Here is a 23,400-nt window from a genome sequence, read left to right on the forward strand (position 1 = left end):
CTGCAATTACAGGCATCCCTCACAATGTCAGAGCAGGCTATACCTTTACAAAGCAATTTAATATTCACCCATCCATTTGATCATCACGGAAATGCCAAGAGAGATGGGGTGCAGGTATTACAATTCCCGCTTTCTTTGCCATCCTAGACTTTTCAAGAGCTGGCAAGGATGTCGGGACCATCTAATTGGATCCTCTTGCTTCCAAGACGAGAAGAATGAGGCTCAATGAAAGAAGAGGCAGCCTGGACACAACCAGAGCATAAAAAAACTGCAAAGGGCTTGAACATTCCTCAGAAGGGCCAAGAGCAACATTATTAAGATTGTGATGTTGCCTGAACCCCAGATTTGAGAATCTGGCTTTAATCCTTGCTCACAAAGAGAATCTCATCAGATCCATGTCCTGCCGTTATAATAAATAATAATGGGGACCATTTATGGAGCACCCATCATCAAGCATAGTGTTAAGCATTCATTCATTTATTCATTCATTCATTTTTTCTTTCTTTCTCTTATGGAATCCTTCCTTGAGGCAGATTTCTGCTGTTAGCTCCATTTTGCAAGGAGGAAACTGAGGCTTAGGCAGGTGAAGTAGATTGCCCCAAATCACTCAGTCAAGTAGCAGAGCTGGGCCTCAAAGTAAGGCTGTCCAACAGCAAAGGCTGGGGCTGGGTGGAGGCACCGGACCAAGTCGCCTGTGCCAAAACTCAATTTATGGGGTCCATCGTCCCATCTTCTGTCCACTGCTGGAAAGTTTGCCCCCTTGTGCTCTGACATTCACTTCCTTCAGCATTTCCAGAATCCGGCTTTAAAAAAAAATCTATCTCCTGAGCAACGCTTGCCAATTAACCGAGATTCTTCTATCTATCATCAGCACCATCTCCTTATAGCCAGTTGGTCTCCCTTCTGAGTTAACACACTTTTGGGTCAATCATTCAGACTGGATCATCCGACACACCCTCTGGCCAGCTGCCTTCATCTTCCACACAGCCACCAGGGTCAGCTCTTATAATACATAAATCAGATCACACCACTTCACACCCACTAGGATAGCTATCGTCAAAAAGACAGACAATAACTAGTGTTGGTGAGGATGTGGAGAAATTGGAAGCTTCATACACTGTTAATGGGAATGTAAAATGGCACAGCTGCTTTGGAAAACAATCTGGAAGTTCTTCAGGAGGTTAAATATAGTTACCCTATGACCCAGCAATTCTACTCCTAGCTATATACCCAAAAGAAATGAAAATGGATGTCCACACAAAAACTTGTACATGAGTAGTCATAGCAGCATTATTCTTTTTTTTTTTTTTTTTTGCTGAGGAAGACTTGCCCTGAGCTAACATCTGTTGCTAATCTTCCTCTTTTTGCTTGAGGAAGATTCACCCTGAGCTAACATCTGTGTCAGCCTTCCTCTATTTTGTATGTGGGTTGCCACCACAGTATGGCTGTCTACGAGTGATATAGGTCTGAGCCCAGGAACCGAACCCAAGCCACCAAGGCAGAGTGTGCCAAACTTAACCGGTAGGCCATGGGGCTAGCCCCAGCAGCATTATTCTTAATAGTTAAGAAATAGAAACAACCAAAATGTTCATCAACTGATGAATGCATAAACAAAATATAGTCTATTCATACAATAGGATACTATTCATCTATAAAAAGGAATGAAGTAGTGATACAGGCTACAACATGCATGAACCTTGAAAACATGTTAAGTAAAAGAAGCCAGAGACAAAGGACCACATATTATATGATTCCACTTCTATGAAATGTCCAGAATAGACAAATCCATAGAGGCAAAAAGCAGATCAGTGGTTGCTAGGGGATGGAGGGAGAGGGGAATTGGGAGGTACAGGGTTTATGTTGGGGGTGATGGAGATGTTTTGGAATTAGATAGTGGTGATGGTTGCACAACATTGTGGATACACTAAAAACCACTGAATTGTACACTCTAAAATGGTTAAGTGGTAAATTTTATGGTATGTGAATTTTATCTCAATTAAAAAAAGTTTTAATCATTTTACAACATATGTATATCAAATCATCATTCTGTACACCTTAAATTTACACAGTGATGTATGTCGTTTATCTCAATAAAATTGGAAAAAAAAAGTGTTTTAAATCCCCTCCAAGAACATAATCAGATCACATAGCCACTCACCTCACCCCACCTGAAAACTCCCCAGTGGCTTCCCATTGCACTAGGAGTCAAACCTAAATTCCCTACCAGGGCCTATAAGGCCTGGCTCTGTGACCTCCCCCATCTCTTACAGCTTTCTGCCTCACTCCTTCCATTCCTTTCCTACCTCCTGGCCTTTACCTGACTCATCCCTCAATCTGGAATGTTCTTTCCCACAGCAGGCCCCAAGGCCCTCCCTGACTGCCCCATCTAAATACAGCTCCATCCTATTACCCTGCTTTATTTCCTCATAGTCCTTGTCACCTTCCAAGAAGATACATATTTTTAAAAACTCTTTACTTGGGCCAGCCTGGTGGCATAGTGGTTAAGTTTGCACGCTCTGCTTTGGTGGCCCAGGGTTTCAAGGTTCAGGTCCTGGGCACGGACCTACACACCGCTCATCAAGCCATGCTGTGGCAGCCTCCCACATACAAAATAGAGGAAGACTGGCACAGATGTTAGCTCAGGGACAATCCTCCTCAAGCAAAAAGAGGAAGACTGGCAACAGATGTTAGCTGAGGGCCAATCTTCCTCACCAAAAACAAAAACAAAAAACCTCTTTACTTCTTTGTCGTCTGTCACTCCCAGCAAGAAGACAGGGGTCTTGTCTGTCATGTTCACAGCTCTGAACTTGCCTGCCATGTAGGAGCTACTTGAGAAACACTTCTGGAAAGAATGAATATACTCAACACCTTCCTGTAAAATCTGAAATGCTGCCTGATATCTGGTCAGGAGTCTGGAGCGTGAAGGGCTCAGCCACACTCTGCAGGTGCTCAGGGAGTTAATAAACATTTGCTGGGCGCTCAGGGGCAAGCCCCGCCCTAGACCTGTCTAGAACCCTGAGGAAGCAGGAAGAATGTCTAAAAGTCTTTTAGGGGTCACAAAGCATGCAGCGTTTACACAGCAACCCACAAATAAACGCAAAGGAGAGATCTGAGATCACGTTGCTGACACCCAAGCTGGAGGCTAGGGTCCAAATCGGCCTCGTAAAACTGCACTGGCAAACACCTTCTGACACAGCTTCTTATGACTTTGCAATCTGACCTGTTCTGTAGAATGAGACGGTTGCAGCTCACACCTGCTCCTGCCTCCTCCCATAGGGACTTTCTTTTCAGAGGCAGTTAAAGATCTAACCAGGCAGGTGGTAAAGGCCTCCTTCCCCTTCTCCTCCTCCCTACTTCAGCATTTCTGAGGCACACACACAGCAAGCAACTTACCCACCAGGAGTTTGACATCTCGGACTGTGAAATCAGGGTCAGGCATCCTGGAAAAAGTGGAGCACAGACATTTGGTGAGAAGCCAGAAAGTAGTGTAGAGTAGACCCAACTCTGGGGGCAGGAGGAGGCCATTTTTCCAAGCGGGTTCCCTTGCTCTCAGTTTGGGAACCCAAAATGAGATAACCCCGAGGGAGGGTGGCAGACCCATTGGTGCTTCAAAGGAGGGTCACCTTCAAACCACGGAGCCCCTTCCTCACCCCAATAGGCAAACCAAACCCCCTCACTCTCCCTGACACCTGAACCCAGCACTGCTACAGAAAAGAGGATGGGACATCCAATGTCCACCCCACTTTTCCGGGGAAGACTGAAGCGCAGTGTCAAGGGTAAGTGCCAGAGCTGGGCATTCAAACCCTGCTTTCTTTTAGGGTGGGCGGCCTTCTCTGTGTCTCTTCTTCTAGAAAATACTCTCCATAAGGAGTTGTATGAAAAGTGGGAGGGACCCCTTTAAGTTCAGAAGGAAAAAAAGACACACATCATACCAATTCCAAGGATTTGATAACACTGGCTATGACTGTAGTGACATTCACTGTTAATTAACAATGATGCCAAAGGTTTAATTGCTATTCGTAGGAATGAGACTCTTGAGCAAGTCTGGCAGTAGATGCTGGAGAGGGAGGCAGACCGTGATGACACCCTCAGCCTCCTTCCCACCCCTGCCCAAGGGGTGGAAACCTGTTCTTCCAGACTGCCAGCCTGCCTCCTGGATCTCTCCCCCACCTGGAGTTCTGACAGATCCCTGGGAGAATGTAAACGGAACAAGATGTAGTGGGGAGGCAGGTGCTAGAGCAGGCAGAGCAAGGGGAGACATGGGCCTAGCATCCTAGGAAATGCACCCTCCCCGGAAAAGGACCAATTTCCCACATGGGGGAGTCTTGGTTTAGAGGCTGGCCAATCCCTTTGCAGCCTCTTTTTCCTGATTTGGGGAGAGCAGCACAATTCTCTTTAGGAAGTCACTGCACGTTAACTGGGGTGGGTCAGGGAAAAAAGTCAGCACTGTTTAAGTACCTTATGTCCTCTCTGCCCAAATTCTCTGAAAAAGACCAATTTTTGGAGAGTTTTCCCCTTTGTTGTGCCTTGAACAAGGAGATACTATCCCCAGATAATGAAGAAAGACCCTTCTCAGCCATGAGAGGTGGGAAAAAGGGTGGAGGAAATCCATCCCAAGGTATAAACTGTGTTAGGGAGGGAGACAGGGAAAGAAGCAATTAGTTTCAGCAACTTACTTAATTCCCAGTCCATCCTTTTCTCGAAATATCAGAGGAACCCTGAGAGCTTCTCTCTGCACGTACTCGTAGTTGAAATCTGTTTGGATGTTGGAATGAAAACAAGTTGGTTAAGTCATGAAGGGGCAAAGGCAGCACAATCAATTGGTTAGGGGAAGAAAAATGATGGAAGAAGGGGCAAGGGTTATACTAGATGCAGGCACCAGCCCTAGGGCCAACCTCCCTAGAAAATGACAGGAAAATGGATTAGGCAAAGCCCAAGAGAAGCCATGCCAGCTATCAGCTCCTCTGCCTACTCAGTCATTCTCTGCATGCCCCACGGGTCAGAACTTGTCAATGAACAGCCCAAGGCCGAGAGGGTTGGGGAGGGAGACTCGTGAAAGAGTCCCACACAGAAAGAGCCCCAGCTATCGCTGAGAAAGAGGAACAAACAGAGAAATGCATCCCAAGCTGAGCTCAGAAAGTAAAGGGACTGCAAAATTGAAGAATGCCACCTGGGAGGATCTGAAGCCCCAGAGAGGAGGCTGGGAGGAGGGTTCTCATTGTAGCCGAGCATCAGGGAAGATCTTATTGTAATATCCTGCATAGTGAAGGGGAGGGGGGAAAAGCCGGTTTCCCTGGAAACTGTGTATTTGGTGCCAAAATAACTAGGGAACTGGGCACAGCTTTGTTGTCTTAATAGTGAAATTCTGCTGCAGCCATCGCAAGACTTGCTTCAACTGGATAACCAAGAGGGATGCTCCCAGGTGAGGGCTGTGCAAGGAGGGCAGGATGAGACCCAAAGAGAATTCACAGCGTGGTTTTGTGTCTGAGGTTTGTCTAGTGTCAACCCCAAAATCCTTACTGAAAGCCCTGGAGAATGAAGGAGGCCTTGGTTTCTATCCTCGAGTTCCAAAAGCAGGGGATCTGACCTAACCATATCCCTAAATATGGAGGTGAGGGAGGCTGAGATAAATCTGCACATCCCCAAATCCTCAGGTAACTGAAGCAATCCACAGAGGCACAAGCCCTCCCCAGCTGGTCGGAAGGGAGATAGAAGAGATCCCAGGCCACTGAAGCCCCTGCCGTGGGGAAACAGTTCACCAGGGCAGCTTGACAGGGGGGAGGCCAACACAACTCGGCTCAGAGGAGAGGGAGAGAACAAAACCAGAGCTGGGGAAAGCCCTGACCTCAGCAGCTCAGATCCCCAGGGGCTCACAGTGAATGGGGATTCCTAAGGATTTAAAGGCAGAGAAGTTTAAGAAGCTTCTATTTTGAATCCAGGCTAAGGGCTCCTTCTGTTTCTCAGCTCCTCCCTCAAGTTTTGGGGCCAGATCTGAATTAACTGCCAAAATCCTAGGGCCCTCTCCTTTGAAAGGAGCCTGGACAGCAGATTTAAGGAATCTCCCTTGCTGGAACCCCCCCATACACACACACCCAAAGCCCACCCCCTGGGTCAGCTTCAACTTCCTCAAAGGAGCCTGAGAAACTGCTCTGAGATCCTGGGCAGAGAATTCCTCACAAATGACCAGGAAGAGTTTGCATATTGTTTTCTCATAGGATCCGCGTAAAAATGGGAAAGAAGGGAAAGGAATTAAAATCCTATTTGTGCTAAGGAAATTTAAATGCAGTAGCCCCCTGGACTGTCCGCCACGGTGTGCAATGCTCTTAAGACCTGGCAGGCTAGAAGAAATTTCTTCTTCCCTCCCCCTACAACCACCCCCTAGCACGGAAGCCAGCGCCCCAGGAAGCAATGGGCACAAAAGAGAAACTTCAAAAATGCAAAGCCAGGACGGTCTCTTCTAGGGCTAACTCCACAGGCCCCACCACTCAACCGGAACCTGGAGGCGGGAGGGAGGCGCTTCCCCGTTATCAGCTCAGAGGGATAGAAGGGTTTTCCAAGGGGAATAGGGGATAAACAAAATGGAAAAAGAGTAACATAAAGGAAACTCGAATATCTGAAGGGGAAAAAATGAACTTACAAAGCCAAGGAGGGCATAAGGAGATGCCGAGGTAGGCAGGGGCATCTCCTGACCCCCAACCCCACAGGCGGACCAGGGGCCTCCCAGGGCTTCTGGAGGCCTCAGATCCAAGCCAGAGCATCACCCCAACATCTGGAGAACACTCCCAGACACCTTCCTAGTACCAAGGTCAGGGAGCAGTTCAGACCCCGAAGGTGTCAGGCTGGGGTGGCACCCCAAAACCGAAGAGGCTTCCCCAACTTCTGCTCTAAACTGGCAGGGCCCACAAGAGGGACAGTACTCTCAAGGCCTCAGGCCTGGTAAGAGATTGTTTCCCAGAGGGGTGCTCCAAGTCTTCACTTCAAACTACCAAGGGACAGGGATCTCAGCCTTAAGCCTGAGCGGGACAGTGCCCTTACCCTCAGTGCCTACTTCAGACTGTCAGGGCTTCCAGGCTAGAGGCCTCAGGCTTAAGTGGGGGCTCCGGCCAACAACTGGGAGCTCACCCAGCCCCTGCTCCAATATGGCCGAGCCCCGTGAGGTGACGGGGTTCAGCAGACCCCAGGCCTGAGGAGGCGTCACTCAGTGACTCCGGGCGTCCCCAGCGCCAGCTCGTAAATGGCAGGGCCCAAAATGACACGGAGTTTGGGAGGCTTCGGGCCTGGGGGAGCCCTCACCCCAATGCCCCAGGGGCGCCCCAGCCCCTCTCCAGCTAGGCGAGGGCACCTCATGCAGCGCAAGGAGCTGGGCCGGCTCCGGGAGGGGTAGAATGCGGCGCACCGGCCTCCCTCCATCCGCTCATCTGTCCTCAGGTCCCTCTGTCCCCCTGCCCCCTGGCTCTGCCCACCCTGAGGCTGGTGGTGGGCGCAGACCCGGCCTAGGCCCACGCCCGGCCCCGGTTCCCGCCTGCCCTCCTCCCTCGCCACCCCACCCCACCCCCCCAGTGCTCGGCCTCGTTTCGTCACCGGATCCCCTGGAATGGGGGACGCGGGCGCGAAATACGAACCCAGCTACCGGCAGCTCCCTCCCCACGTGCGCTCGGCCCGCGGCACGGAGGGCGGCCCGAGGAGGGGGTGCCTCACCTTTGCCCTCCATGGCGTGCACGAAGTCCCCCTGGTACAGCTGGCTGCACAGCTTCTCCTCCAGGCTGAAGCCGCGGACGCTGACGATTTCCTCCACGTCCGACAAGTCCTCGTTCTCGTCGTATCTCTGGCGGTCAATCGGGCGCTGCGAGGACCCAAACCAGAGAGCCCGGGACATTATTGTGGGAACTGGGGGTCGCCTCTCACCCTGGGCCCAGCTCGAACAGGTGCAGGAGCCGTGCGCCCCCTGCACCCCACCATTGCGACCCGACGAACTTTGCGCAAATGCCCAAGATGCTGAAAATCAGGATAACGAGAGGGGCCCGCACCCCCAGGATCCGGCTGCGCCCTATACAGGGCACTCCTCTCCTACAGCTTTGGAGGCCATGCAAGGGACATCTGGGGCGCTCTCTCTTGCCCCCCACCCCCAAGAGGTGTTGAGTTTTGCCCACTCGGCCGGGAGCCTGGTTATGTAACCAGCGAAGGGGGCTCCGCGCACGGGCTGGCGGGGCGTTTGTAGGCCCCGAGAGGAGCCGCCGCAGCGCCCGGCGGCGCTAACAGCAGCCCTGGCGGCGGCGGCGGCAGAGCCGGGAAGCCGGAACCCGGGGCCGGCGGCATTTCTAAGACTGGAGCCGCCCCCGAGCTACCGGGGAAGCTGGAAAGCTGAAATGGAAGGGCTGAGACCCCAGCCGCCCCCGCCGACCGCCCGCCAGTGCGAGAAGAAGAGGGGTGGGGGGGTCAGGGCTCTGGAGGGAGAGAGGCAGACAGCCCGCCACAAAGCTCCCATCGGAGACCCCCAAAACGCACCAGCAGCTGCCTCATCTCCCCACAAGCGCGCGCGCACACTCACTTCCTAAGGAGACTCCCCCACCACTCCCCGCATCCCCTGCCTCCTCCCTCCACCGCCCAGCGCCCGGCCCCGCAGCCCCCCAGATTCCGGGCGAACCCCGAGCCCGCTCAGCACCCCCCACGCCTTTCTCCGCTACTACCTCCCCACTTAAGTGTCTGAGACTCTGAGCCTCACAAGGGACTGGAGGAGTAAGCTGCTTGCTTCCTTTTGCATGCAATTTATTATATTTTTTTCCGGTCCTCTTGCAAGATACAGAGAAGGAAAGAAAAGGCAGCAAGAAACAACAACAAAAAAAATAGATCTATCATATACCAGATACAGATTTGGAAAAAAAAAAAAAAAGCTACACACCAATCTTCTTCCAGAGTCTTTCTCTGCCTCCATTTTTTTAGGAGAGTTCACCAATTAATTGTCAACACTCCTGCCCCCTGCATTTTGGCGGAGGGGGGAAGGAGAGAAGACCAAAGAAAACAAACCAAAAATAAATAAATAAAGCAAGCCAGAGCCGAGATCTACAAAGTTTTGCACCAACACTTAAGCAGATCCGTTTGCAAAGTCCTAGGAAACCATTTTCAGCAGTTGTGGGGGGGGAGGCGTCGACGTCATAATCCCCGGAACGTAAACATTGTTGCCGATCGCGCTCTGAGCCCGCGGCCCGGCTAGGTGGGGGGGGGCACTCAGCCCGGGATGGGGGGGGCGGGGGCGGCGGCCCGAAGAGGTGTGGGGCGGGGAGGGCGCCCGGGAGGCACCGGGCGCCGTTAGCGCCCTGGCATCGCTGTTTTGTTGTTGGGTCACGAGTGCGCCTCTGCACGCAGGCGCCGCCGCCGCCCGAGAGTTGTGTGCAGAGCTGACTTTTGGAGGGCTGAGTTGCAGGCGGCGGGCGCATCCCGGAGATGGCGGGGCAGGGAGGGAGGGAAGGAGGAGGGGTTGGGGAGGGAGGTGCAGATTTGCACGGCTGGCCTCAGCGGGAGGCGCGGAAATGCAAGCCGAGCTTGCTGGCGTGAAAGCCCCCGGGGCCTGGCACCCCCAAAAACGACCCCCCACCTTAATCCCTGCCCCCATTTGCCCCAGGCCCCCACGGGCTACCCGGCTTCCTCTTCCTTCATCCACCCCACCCCATTACCTACGTGGCCGACCCAAATGCAAAACATTTTGTATATATAATTCCTTTTTTTTTTGCTTTTCTACTGCATGTCTTTTGGGGGGGTCTGGGGGCGATCCTCTCCAGACCCCCATATGCGAACCTGCCATTGGAGAAGGCATTTGGGGATTCAGGAAGAAATTAGCGCAGCTCCATACCTGTACGGACTGCATGGCTTTTAAACTCCGGGACTCAAAGATATGGACCCACACAACACACACACAGGTACAGGAAATATAGCCAGACCAGAGCCTTTTCAGACCCAAGCTGACCGGAAGACGTTGCCTTTCATTCATTCATTCTGCCCGCGTCTGTGGAGTCCTTTACTAGGCGACGAGCCCTGGAACAGAAATTGGACATTTTTTAAAGGTCCTTGCGCTCGCCAAGAGGAGGAAATAGATGCTCAGGAGTGAAATACCGAGAGAATCGGATCTGGCGCCTCCTAACGCAGCTGGCAAACAGGCGAAGGGTAAGCCCCTATTGGCCGTTTATAGGAGAAACGTCGGTGGAAAGGTGCAAGGCGCTCTGGGATGGGGCATGGGGAACTTTGGGCGCCCTTGGTTAATCCTATAGAGCTTCCTGGCGCAGGTATCGGCACCTTCTATACATATATGAAGTATCATTAGATCTGGGTGTGCTTCCATGTCCACATATCTAGCTCTCTGTGACCACCCCAAAACTGGAATCCTAAACGGCTTGTCCTGTAATACCATCCTGAACAACAGCCAAGTCGACTTTGGTTGTGAGAAAAGCTGGCCTTAAACATGCCTCCAGCCCAAGTAGGCCTGATCTTGGGGGTTAAGATCATGATGAGATGACATGGCAGCGGGGCTATATAAAGGATAATGGTAGATGCTCAAAGTAGACTTTGCCAAAATAATTCCTATACTTGTAATTTTATTTCTGCCATTAACTCTGTGGGATAGTTGGAGCAGGTCATTTTGCAGATGGGGAAACTGAGGCCCGGAGAAGTTATGAATCTGGATGATTGCTCTGCCCTCATATAGTCCCCATATCAACACAGCGATCAGATATGTGGGGAGGAAGTGGCTTCCCCATCAGAGATCGGATGTGAAACATCAGCTCCATATTGGTCACCCTAAGAGACAGCTTCCCCCTAACTTACCTTCAAGTTTCCTGTCCTGTCTTTCTGTATTCTTTTCCAGCACCACCCCCACAACGACTACTCTTTGAAGTTTGTTTTAATCCAAGTCCACTAGCTGTGAAAAATTTTTAACTAGGGATGAGGCAGGCAAACATCAAAATTTTGTTTCCAAACTGAAATTGCCCGCATTGGCTCAGTGGAAGTGAGAATGGTTTTGCCTTCAGCCTCTGTCAAGAGCCAGGGACCATTTTACTTGCTTCTCTCTTTCTCACAAGAACCCTTTAAGGGAAATAGTCTTGTTATTACTCATTTTGCAAATGAGGAAACTGGGACTCAGAAAGGCAAAGCCACTCACTCAAGATCACACAGCTTGTAAGTGGGGTTGCTAGGGCTCAAACTGGAGCCTGCTTCTGGCATCACATGCTTTTTGGATATTGACCATCTTCACTGCTCCCACATATTGAAATGAACATGTTCAAAGGAGGGCCTGTGGGCTGGAGCATCTTGAAAAATGAGTCAAGTGGAATAAAGCAAAACTGTGAAATAGCACGCTTGGTCTTAATTCTCCTTTCCTCCCAGAGACCCTTCTTTTTCCCCATGTGGCCTCATGGTGTCCCCAAAACCTGGTGTCAGGAAAAAATCCGATGGCAGGCACCTTAGTGTAAAAACAGTTAAGTCCATATATCACCCCGATGGGGAGTTCCTGGCCTGTCAGAGTGGGAAGGGGTTGAGTAGTCACCTAATTTAATCCCTCCCTTTACAAACCGTGAGGAAACCACAGACCAGAGAGAAGAATGGGCCAGCCAGGGGTTTATTCCCCCTTGACTCCCCCAGAATGCCTACCCTGCCGCCTGGTCCTAAGTGGTCACTCAATAAATGTTGGGCCCTTGATGGATCACCTTCCTCAGCGATATTTGCATTTTCCCTTTATCAGTAATTGGCAGATGAAAGGCTTTGTCCTCCTGTTGAAAGAATTTCAGGCATTTGCTCAAAGTGGGGGTGGAGGTTATTTTGGGCCAAAGGGGGAAGGGCCAAGACCCTTGAGCTCCCAGTGGTGGCTAATTGTCCCAGAGGAGTGGACGGTAGATGAGAGAGAGGAGGGAAGCTTAAGGTGCTTCTCCAAGACAGGTATTTTTTCTTGCAGGAAAAAAAGACCAGGCCAGTTGTATTTGAAGTATAATAATAATGACTTCCTGGACCCTCCTCCTCATTCTTACAAAGGGCCCAGTCAAATCCTGGCTGTGTTGGCCCCATTCATTCATTTCTTAATTCATCAAAGGTTGACTGAGCAGCTCTGTGCTCTAAGACCTAGAGGATACAAGAACCAGCTCCGACTGTATACGTACTCCAGGCTGGGCAGGGAGCGGACAGACGGCTTCCCAAGGGAGTTAGGAAGGGCTGATTCTGGAAGGAACCCTCAGAATCCAGAATCCTTTTCGAACTGTTAGAAACTGAAGCTGTTGTGTGATTCACATATAATTATAATAGCTCCTCATTTTTGAGACCTTACCATGTCTTTGAGCAAAGCCACTCACATTTGCTATCTCTCTGAATCCTCGTCAAAGTACTATGCGAGAGGGTCTGTAATTCCCCACTTTCATAGCTGAGGCTCAAAGAGAGGTCAAGTTACTTGCCCAAATTTTACAGCTGTGAAATGACAAAGACAGGATTTGAACCCAGGGCTTGTAGGAATCTAGAGCCTGCAGGCTTGACCACTATGCCTACCTGCAGGGCTGTCCCATAGAACGTGATGGAAATGTTCTATGTCTTCACTCTCCAGTACAGTAGTAGCCCCTACACACATGTGCCTATTGAGCAACTGAAATGTGGGTAGTGGGATTAAGGAACTGAATGTTAAATTATATTTAATTTTAATAAAATTTAAATAGCTATGTGTAGCTAATGTGTCTCTTATTGGACAGCACAACCTTAGATTGTTTTCCAGAATTTGTCTTAACTCACCTGCCAGGCTATACATACCTCACGGTCTGATTTGGCACTGAGTCCCCATAATCAACCTTCTGGAAACATTTGTGGAATGAAGGAAGGGTCCCAGAGAAAATAGAGTATTGGAATGATGAGGTGGGGGAAGAGGGCCAGGGATATCTGCAAAGGTTTCCTAGAAGGGGCTATCTGGTACATGCGAACATCTGAACTGTTAGCCCTTAAACCGCACACTCTGAGTACCTGCCAAGAGCACAGCACTGTAGGCACCTGGGGATGCCCGTTGGGTATAGATTCTCCCACCTGCCCATATCTGACAAATAAACTTCTCAAGGACAGATCATTGGTGATAGAGCAGAAAGTCTTAGAAATGGATAACCATTTCCTGACATATATCCATCCTACTGATCAACTCAAACACAAAGATGCAATCCATTGTAGCTCAATTTGCAATAGAGAAAGATTGAAAATCAATCTAAAACTTGGGAAACTGATTAAATAATTCTTGGACAATTTGTCTGCCCAATGAAATGCTGTTATCAAATCACTAAAAAGAATAAGATAGCTCTATATATACTGGTGTGGAATGATGTCCACTTATGTAAACCAAAGGGGATATATCTATGTCTACTATATTCTTCTATATACACAGAATTTTCTTTCTTTGGAAAGAAATACAAAAAAAAAAAAGAAAAATGGAGATAAGAGAAGAAAACCTATTCTTTGGGACGGGGTGAAATTCTTACCACATGTGTGCATTCGTGTTGCCTGATTTGGGACCTTATAAACTTAATTTTATTTTGTATGCTGTGGTGCCTTTTAAATTCTGTACTATGTACATGTTACCCACTCAAACATGAATTTCATTTGAGTCATCTTTTTTGAGCTTTTAAGGTTCAAAATCAGGCAAATCTAAATCAAATAAATATTGTTTAGGTATAGATACATAAGTGGTAAATAAAAACAAGAGTGATTAACACAAAATACAAGAAAAGACAGCTCTGGGGCAGGGAAGGTGCACAGCGAGAGGTACAGGTAATTTTCTGTTTCTGGATCTAGATGGTGGGCACCTGAGTGCAATTCTTTAAAGTGTACTTAAATATTTAATAAATTCTATCATATTGATGAAATATTCCACAATTTTAAAATTGTTTTAAAATCGCTTTAAGTCTTTCTCCCCCATTCCCACCCACCCAGTTTCTCTCTTCCACACTCCCATCCCTAGAAAACTTGTCAGCAAGTCTCTTGGATATCCTCCCAGACACAGTTATGCATTTGCAAACATCGACGTATGTTTTCTTTTATTGTGTCACACAAATATACACACTGTTCTATCCCTTCTTTTTTCACTTAATATGAACTTGGAGATCTTTCCATATACTTTCTGTAGAATTGCCTCATTCTAAAATAGTATTTAAGGATGAGGTAAATCTGAATGTTGTGAGACAGGAAAAGTTCAAGATTGCTTGAGAAACACAAAAGGTCACAGAATAATGTGTATGTTATGATCTCATTTATATTAAACTATATATGTTTAAACTATCTATACTATGTTGTATAGATATGCCCCAAAAAAGCTTGCATGGAGCAGCAAACTATTGTCTGATCACTTCTGAGGAGGGGAGAAAATTTTGAGGGGGTTATATATAGAGACTGTATTTGCATATTATTTGCATTTTTAACAACCATTGTGCCCTTTATAATTTACCAAATATTTCAAACATAAAGGCATAGAAAATAAACATGACAAATAAATATAGCAAGGACTTGTATATCCAGTGTCTAGCTTTGCCAAACCCTAGAGTTTTGCCATATTTTGTATTATTTTTGCAATTAAAAAAATACTTTGGAGGACAAGAGACCACACTCTTTTTGTTAAAGTGGTTCGAGCTTCCGAAGACCTTCCTTTTTTTTTCCCCTCCTCAGTCCCTTGCAGATTGAAGTACTGGGGCAAGAAAGAGCAGAATTACATACAGCCTGACACAGGCTTCGGTCATGTGGGGAAGACTTCAATTTATGTCTAGAGTTCTGCATTTTCTAATATCCTCTTCCCGTGCGAGGATTGGAAGGAAACTTGGAAATAACAGGTGAGTTAATTAAGGGGTTAACGCCAGGAAGAGAGTCATAAAAGTTCAAAGATACTTTCAAAACTTGCATCTTTGGATTGATCGACAAGCGTGTGAGCCAGTGGAAACCAAAAACCAAGCATTACTTCATCATGCTACATTCTCATTGGTTGCCAAGCCCCGAGGGCCAGACAGCAGGGCTGGCAGTTAACCCTTTCAGGGATGATCATGCCCTTATATTAATGTTATTTTGAAAGATGAAGTAGGGATAGACGAAGAGCCTAGAAAGGTCCCCAGACCTTCAAGTGCCACCTTTGGATCTCAGCCCAGAAGGCAGAGTTTCGCCCCTCAAAGGAACACCAGGGGACAAATTTCTTGGAGAAAAGTTTTGAACTTTTAAAATGGGGAATCAGCTGACCTTGGTAAGAGGAGAGGGGAGGAGAGAAGTTGGCTTCACTTTTTTTGCTGTCAGAACAGAGACCAGTGTTGGAGACTATTCCATTAATCTTGCAGAGCCATCAGTCACCGGGAGGATTGAATTGCATTTCCTGCCCAAAGATGTAGACACAGATGACCTTTGCAGCAGCCCTCAGACCCCCAGTTCACAGCTGGAGAGAGGATGTGTCAGCATTTACTTTCGGGTCTCACCCTGCCCTTTGTTCAAAATTCAGACTCTTTGTGTTCAGGCTGCTGCAGGGGTTTTGTAGCTGTTGATGCTGATGATTTTTTTTGAACCTCCCACATCTTGCAACTTCTGAGAGGCAAACTATTTGGCAGAAGATAATATCTGGAGGTGCCCCAGAGAGAGAACCAGAATAGACACGGGAGAATTTTAAGAGAGGCCATTGGGCCTTTTGGCTTTCCCTATTGCCCCTTCCTGGGCTCCCTGAATGCTGCAGGCTAGACTGGATGGAGCCAAAAGTCCAGCAAAACGAATAATCATGCCTTATGTTTACATGGCTCTAATACAAAAAAGCTTTTACATGCATTACCTCATGTGAAAGAAACGGCTAGAACAGAAGCATTTACATAAAGGAACATTCTAAATCCCCAAATACAGTGAGCTACGTGACATTGGACAAGGTGCCCAAACTGAGCCTCAGTTATCCCATCTGTAAAATGGGGGTCATAATATCAAACGTCTAAGAGTTATACGAGGATTGACTGAGCCAATGTTCTATAACAGGGTGGTCGGTAAATGGTGTGTCTTCATTAAAACAAAGTTGACCTCCTGGATTTCGTAACCCTAACTAGCTGTGGACTGGGGAAATTTAGTTTTCCGCCAAGGGAAGACTGAAGGGGAAGGCTGCCTGAGATGGGTGGAACAGCCCTGCTTTTCTCTCTAACATCCTTTCTCTCCCCAACCAGTCTCCTTCAAAGCCTGAACGCGCTGAACTGTTTTGAGTTCTTTGAATAAACCTGCTTTCTCTCCTCCAGGCCTTTGCATATGCTGATCCCTTCACCCAGAGCACCCTCAGCGCCAGCCCCGCTCCTCTCCATAACTCTTACTTATCCTCCTGGAATCACTTAAATATCTTCTCTTTCCTGCCCCCCTCATAATGCTGATCACATTCTCTCATTGTTGCCTCTGCTCTCACCAGACTGTGAGCCTTGGGAGGGCAGGGACCCTGCTGTCTCATTCACTGATGTGTATCCTACCTAGCACAGGGCGGCACCTGCTCTAAGAGTTATGTGTAGAATGGAAGGCCAGCGCCCCAACTGTGCCTCCCCTAGTCCCCAAATTCATCACCCTTCCAGAAATCTAGGAATAACAGTGCTGAGATTTTCTCTTTTCCTGGCTAGCCGTATTATAACACCCTTTGCAGATGGAGTCAGTGGCTTTTTAACCCTCCTTGGAATGATATTCATTAATTCACCAGTTATTTGTTGAGTGCCTCCTAGATTCACACATAGAGTGGCCTTTATAGGAAACCCTCCTCTTCACTCCGCAGCAACTATTCACGGCAGAGGACAGGCCTTTTGCCCTGGGGAGGCTAGGATATTCTGAAATGAGGAAGATGGTTCTTATTCCCAGCCTCAAGAGAGAAATCTCCAAGACCACCTCTTGAGAGCAGGTGAGTTTGTCCAAACCTAGCACAAAACCCTTTCTCATTCAGAACACTTCTCAGAATTATAGTAAAATACTCACGTGTTAATAGTCTAATGTCTGTCTCTCTCATTAAAAGGAAAAGTCCCTGGAAAGACTGACCTTGGGCTTGTTCACTGCTTATCCTCAGCCCCTAGGGCCTGGCTCTGTAAAATATGCTCAACAAATGTTGAATGAATTCCTCAAGCACCAAAATATGTCTATTATCAGCCTGAAAAACAAACTTTAAAATGTACCTCTTTGAAGAAGATGCAAAGGTTCTAAGAAGCCCTGATAAGTGCAACAGACAGGTGGTGTGCCTGGGGGAGGTGGTGCTCTACACGTTCCTAGCTCCAAAGCCCGGGCTCTGGAGGTGGAGTAGACTGCGTCTGCGGTTTCTGAGGCCACCTGGGAGCAGGGGACCAGCTGTCATCGCCCTCGGCAGAGGCCTGCAAAGGTGCACTCCGCGTCATCGCCCCAGACCCCCCCTGTCTGGGAGGCCCCCTCAAGCTAGTGATGCGGAGTCGGGGGAACCGGAGGCCACTATTTGCAAGTGAGTGGGGCTTCCCCAAGGCAGGGTCGGGGCTCCATCGCCAGCCTCTTTCAGTCTCCCTATTTGATGCCTGGAGGCTGGAGACCCAAAGGGTGGAAGGGGGCGGGGTGCAGCGCGGGCTGTGGGGGCAGGGCAGGGACTGGTGGGCCTCGGAGTGACCAACGGTCCCAGAACGACCTAGGCGGCCTGCTCCTGATCTCTGCAATCGATTCGTCAGCCTGAGCCTTGACTCCAGCCTCAGCATCCGCATCTCCCACAGGCGATCACGCGTAATGTCTGCCCTGGGCACTACACTAACACATCAGTACAGCTTTGTGAGTCCTCTGCTCATCTGGGTCAACTTACCTCCCTGCCAGATGTTAAGCTCTTGGAAAGAAGTTTGATGCGCCTTTTGTCTTCACCACAACTCTAGGCACTCCGTAGGCTAGGCACACAGCAAAGAGTGATTGGCAGGATGGGGTCCTCAGTCCTTCCAGAGTCCTGACTTCTCAGCCTATGAGCTGTGTGCCTGTGGGGAAGTGACTTCACCTCTCTGAATCTCATTATTATTTGTACCAAGGGAAAAAAAGACAGATTGTTGGCAGGATGAAATGAGATCACGGAAACCCCAGTCATCACTCTCCATATTTCCCTTTTCTGCTTTCATTTTCACTGATCACCATCTATCATATTATATATTTTACTTATTTGTTTTGTTTATTTTTTTCTCCTCCCACAAGGATGTCAGATCCTCAAAGCAGGGATTTTATTCTGTTTTGTCCACCTCTGTACCCCTAGTCCCTCAACAGAGTTTGGCACATGGTAGGTTCTCAGTACATATTTGTTGAATAAATTAATGGATGAATGTATAGTGATTAGTATTTGATAAGTGCCAAATAATGGTAAATATCATTGATTTACCATTGTGATTAAGAACTCAATCTCTGGAATCTAATTGAAAGCAGTGTAACTGGGGCAGGGGAAATTTAGCATCAGGATATGAGGTTAGGAGCTCTGGCTGAGAAATCCTGTCTGCACCATTTACAAGCTGTGCAACCTGGAGCAAGTGACTTCACCTTTCTGCTGCTGCTGTAAAATGGAGGTAATAATAGTACCTCCCTGGGACAGTGTGAGGATAGGAGGAGATGGTAAAGGTAAAGCACTTAGTAGAGTGCCTAGTACATAGTAAGGGCTCAGTAAGCAATGACTATCATTACTCATTATAGTAATAGTAATACTCAGACTAGAGGTGACTTCTGAGTCAAACAGTTGCTAAGCGCTTAAAATATGTCAAGGTCCAGTGAGTTCAATTAATATTTATTGACCTTTTTCAGTGAGTTTCTCAAGGAAAGGGATCGTGTTTACATTGTCATGATCTTGCCACCAGTAGATGCTAATTAATGTTAAAACATGCTGGAAAATTTACATGCTGTACTTGAATATGAGTGAGAACATAGAACAGCTATTAGAATGGTAAAATCAATTACCTACTATGTGCCAGGCACAGATGTTGGGGGCTGGAGATATGGCGGTAAGCTTAAACAAACAGGGCAGTTACTGCTTTCAGCCTAGTGAAACTTGGCGCAGTTGACAGACTTTGTACCAGTAGTTGCACAGAGAGATGGAACATTGCAACTGATAAGTGTATCACCACGGAGAGGTAAATGGGGCTCTGAGATCTCTGCTATGGGCAGGCGTGGAGGGGTTGACCTGGTCTGGGGTTGAGGAGTAAGTCAGGGAGCTGTTCCAGGGGAGTGAGGCATAGAGCTGAGCTCTGAGGAAAGAGGAGGTCTTAGCCAGGCTGGGTTTGGGGGAAGTGTTCTCAGCAGAAAAAATTGCAGCTGCAAAGGCCTTGGGATGGGGGAGCACGTGTGCTAAGGGAACTGAAAGAAGGCCCCTATAATCCGAATGTAGGGAGCTCAAGGGGCGGGTAGAGGTGAAATAAACTTGAAAGATAAGCAGGCACTTTGAGAACTAATTGGGCAATATTTGGTAAAGCTGAAGGTGTATGTAACTTATGATCCAGCAGTTCCACTGCTAGGAACATTCTAGAGAAACAGACACAAGTGCACCAGGAAGCATGAACAAGGATGTTAGCCCTAGCCATAGTCTCTGCAGTCTTCGAAAACTTGACACAACTCAAATCTTCATTAACAGCAGAGCAGACAAATTGCAGAATATGTCTTTCTTGGCTTCCTCAGAAAGCAGAGTCTCAATCAAAAATTTGTGCAGTACTGATTTATTGTGAGTACAGTCCCAGGGAAGCAAGAGTGAGGAAAAGGGGGAGTGAGCCAGGGACAGAGGTTTAGTCAATGTGAGGGTACCGAGGAGAGGCCATATTTGCAATGGCATCTTAGGACAGTTCTAAGGGGAGGAAGAAGGGAGAAAAATTATCTACTGGCTCCTGGTCAAAGGTCTGCCCCACAGGGTATAAACTCCCTTCTACCTCAGGATTACCCACATGTGAGCACCTGGGAGGTCCCTCAGTGTTGCACACCTCAGCCACACAGAAGCCTCAGTCGCAGGCCACTTGGTCAGAGCCCACACAGAAATTGGTCATCAAGTAATGGTCAGGATGGAACAAGTGGCCAAGGAAGATAGCCTGAGAAGGGGAGGCTGAGAGGATCTGAAGGGGCCCACGATATGTACTTTGTAAGTCGCAATACTATATCGCAGTGAAAAAGAATGACCCATAGCTCCCTGCATCTACATGGATGACTCTGACCAAAAAATGTTGAGCTGAAAGGCAAGTCGCAGAAGTAGGCACACAGTAAAGTTTAATATAAAGTTCAAAAACAGGCCAAAGTAAACAGTTATATATATAGAAAAGCAATGGAACAGTAAGGGAGAAATCCAAAACTAAGACAGTAGGTACTTCTGGGGGGATTATGAGGAAGAGAGTGGGATGAGGCCACAGAGAATTTTGAAGAAAGATGCTGGTAATGTTGGGGGTTTTGTTGTCGCTGCTGTTTTGTTTTTTTTTAAATATGGAACCTTTCACAAATTTGCGTGTCATCCTTGCTCAGGAGCCAAGCTAATCCTCTCTGTGTCGTTCCAATTTTATTATATGTACTGCTGAAGTGAGCACTGTTTTTTTTTTAAATTGTGGCAAGATATATATAACATAGGATTTATGATTTTGACCATTTTTAAGTGGACAGTTCACTGGCATTAAGTTCATTCACATTGTTGTGCAACCATCACCACCATCCTAGATCTTTTTCATCATCCCTTACTCAGCTCGGGCTGTGATAACAAAATACCATAGACTGGGGGGCTTAAACAATAGACATTTATTTCTCACAGTTCTGGAGCCTGGAAGTCCAAGATCAAGGTGCCGGCAGATTCAATTCCTAGTAAGGGCTCACTTCTTGGTTTGTAGACAGCCACCTTCTCCCTGTGTGCTCACGTGGCCTTTCCTCGGTGCGTGTGCATGGAGAGAGAGATCTCTCTTTTCCTCTTCTTAAAGGCCACTAATCCCATTATGAGGGTCTCACTCTCATGACCTAATCTAAACCTAATTACCTCCCAAAGGCTCCACCTCCAAATAGCATCACATTGGAGGTTAGGACTTCAATTTTTAATTTTGGGGGGACACATTCAGTCCATAACAATCTCAAACAGAAACTCTGTGCCCATTAAAAAAATAACTCCCCACAATTCCCCCTCCACCCAGCCCCTGGCAACCACCAATCTATTTTCCATCTCTGTGAATTTAACTATTCTAGCTATTTCATATGAGTGGAATCAAACCATATTTGTCCTTTTGTGTCTGGCTTATTTCATCAGCATAAGGTTTTCAAGGTTCATCCATATTGTAGCATGTGTCAGAAATTTCTTCCTTTTTTAGGCTAAATAATATTCCATGGTATATATATGGCACACTTTGTGTATCCACTCACCTGTTGATGGATATTTGGGTTGTTTCTACCTTTTGGCTATTGTGAATAATGCTACTATGAGACTGGTAAAGTTTTGTTTTGTAAATTGATAGTGATAATAATATATTATTATTTTTTAAAGCATATCATATATATGACATATGTGTGTGTTTATTTCCTATTTTTATTTTTATTTATTTATTTTTTTATAATTTTTATTTATTTATTTTTTCCCCCAAAGCCCCAGTAGATAGTTGTATGTCATAGCTGCACATCCTTCTTAGTTGCTGTATGTGGGACGCGGCCTCAGCATGGCCGGAGAAGCAGTGCGTCGGTGCACCCCCGGGATCCGAACGCGGGCCGCCAGCAGCAGAGCGCACGCACTCAACCACTAAGCCACAGGGCCAACCCTATTTCTTATTTTTAAAGCTTAGAACTGCAAACATTTGTTTCTATTTTTATACTTGCTCATGGTGGCACAATCTTTATTACTTTGCATGACAATAAATAACTCCAAAAAGTAATTTAATGACTAAGTTTTACTGTGACAAACTCTATATTAGCCATTTCTTACCAAAATAATCGGTACATTATTACTGTTGTTATTATTTATTTATTATTTTTTTTGGTGAGGAAGATTAGCCCTGAGCTAACATCTGTTGCCAATCCTCCTCTTTTTGCTGAGGAAGACTAGCCCTGAGCTAACATCTATGCCCATCTTCCTCTATTTTCTATATGGGACGCCGCCACAGCATGGCTTGATGTGTGGTGCGTAGGTCCGCACCTGGGATCCGAACCTGCGAACCCTGGGCCGCCGAAGCAGAGCATGGGAACTTAACCACTACACCACCAGGCCGGCCCCCTAATTGGTACATTATTAAAGTTATCTTTATAAATGTTCTAAATGAACTGATCATTAAATATAAGACCCCAAAAAAGGATAATGAGCAGATAAATCCATTTTTTTTTATTATTAAAAAAGAAGGGCGGAGGGGAAGGCCAGCCCAGCGGCATAGTGGTTAAGTTCACGTGCTTTGCTTCAGTGGCCTGGGGTTCATGGTTCGGATGCAGGGCACAGACCTACACACTGCTCATCAAGCCATGCTCTGGCAGTGTCCCATATACAAAACAGAGGAAGATTGGCACAGATCTTAGCTCAGGGACAATCTTCATCAAGCAAAAAGAGGAAGATTGGCAACAGATGTTAGCTCAGGGCCAATCTTCCTCACAAAAAAAAAAAAAAAAAAAACAAGGGAAGGATGGTGGTGATGGTTGCCTAACAGTGTGGATGTACTTCAGGCCACAGAACTGTACACCTTAAAATGGTTAAAATAGCAAATTTTATGTTATGTATATTTTACCACAATTTACAAAAAAGGAGAAGAAAGAAGAGGAGGAGGAGGAGGAAGAGGGAAGGAAATTGTCAGATCAGACAAAGCCTTGTGACTATGGTGAGGATTTGAGTCTTTAACAATCTCTTTGCATCGCCCGAATTTTTACAAGAATGGATTATATAGAAGTCCAGGAAAGGGGTTATACCAAGGAGAGACAATCAAATCATTCATTTATAGCAGGAAAAGTCAGGCCAAATGGGAGGGCAGGCAGCTTGTCGGAGGCTCCCGGCTCACCGCCAGCAGCACCTGTGTTGGGACCAAGCTGCTGCCCTCTTGCCTGGTGTACGAACGAAGCAACAACTGCCAGTAGGAGAGGCAGAGGTAATCAGACCACAGGCTCTGACTGATCACGCTGCAGGCAAGGTCCTTCCCGGGTGCCCAGGGGATGGACAGGCAGGTGAGTGAGGGGCGAGTCTACCCGACCTTCAAAGAGCTGGTTCCCAGGTGAGACGATAAGACTCTGGGAAAGGTACCTGGTAGTACAAGGTGATAAGGGGCCCCTCTGCACTCTGAACACACCCACGTTATAGCCTTATCATTGTGCGTTAGAGTTATTTATTTACAGGCCATTTTAGCAGGAAGACTGGGGGCTCCTTGAGGGTGTTCATTCATTCAGGCATTTATTGAAGTACTGTGTACCCAGGCGCTAATTTGGAACAGCTGGTATACAGTAGATGCTTGATAAATACATTGCCTAGCATTC

The 23,400-nt window shown here is 47.4% G+C and overlaps 1 protein-coding gene, 1 long non-coding RNA gene and 1 other non-coding gene across 5 annotated transcripts in view; 1 reads left to right on the forward strand and 2 right to left on the reverse strand.

Moving 5' to 3' along the window:
• Positions 1–9,985, reverse strand: part of KDM2B (lysine demethylase 2B) — a 122,988-nt gene extending 113,003 nt beyond the window's left edge. Inside the window, exons 1-4 of one of the 2 annotated variants that reach the window (XM_087423327.1) lie at positions 9,848–9,985; positions 7,699–7,843; positions 4,677–4,755; positions 3,394–3,440 (exon numbers count right to left, since the gene is read on the reverse strand). In XM_087423327.1, the coding sequence (XP_087279453.1) occupies positions 3,394–3,440; positions 4,677–4,755; positions 7,699–7,843; positions 9,848–9,985 (409 nt within the window). Of the gene's footprint in view, positions 1–3,393; positions 3,441–4,676; positions 4,756–7,698; positions 7,844–8,899; positions 9,329–9,847 lie in introns of those variants that run through there. The other variant, XM_004430007.3, reaches the window with a different exon arrangement.
• A 27-nt stretch (positions 9,986–10,012) lies between these two features.
• LOC106801734 (uncharacterized) lies at positions 10,013–22,376 on the forward strand. Of its 2 annotated transcripts, XR_001391049.2 has the most exons (4): positions 10,066–10,158; positions 14,665–14,825; positions 16,757–16,879; positions 16,991–22,376. It is a non-coding gene; the product is annotated as an uncharacterized LOC106801734 (long non-coding RNA). The 2 variants fall into 2 exon arrangements; XR_015549821.1 differs by lacking the exon at positions 14,665–14,825 and having other exon boundaries at positions 10,013–10,158.
• On the reverse strand, positions 20,404–20,510 carry LOC147912476 (U6 spliceosomal RNA). Its single transcript, XR_015549995.1, has one exon. It is a non-coding gene; the product is annotated as a U6 spliceosomal RNA (small nuclear RNA).
• Positions 22,377–23,400: the final 1,024 nt, after the last annotated feature.

Source organism: Ceratotherium simum, chromosome 35, assembly GCF_057802395.1.
Source record: "Ceratotherium simum simum isolate JZ-2026a chromosome 35, ASM5780239v1, whole genome shotgun sequence".
NCBI classification, from domain to species: Eukaryota; Metazoa; Chordata; class Mammalia; order Perissodactyla; family Rhinocerotidae; genus Ceratotherium; species Ceratotherium simum.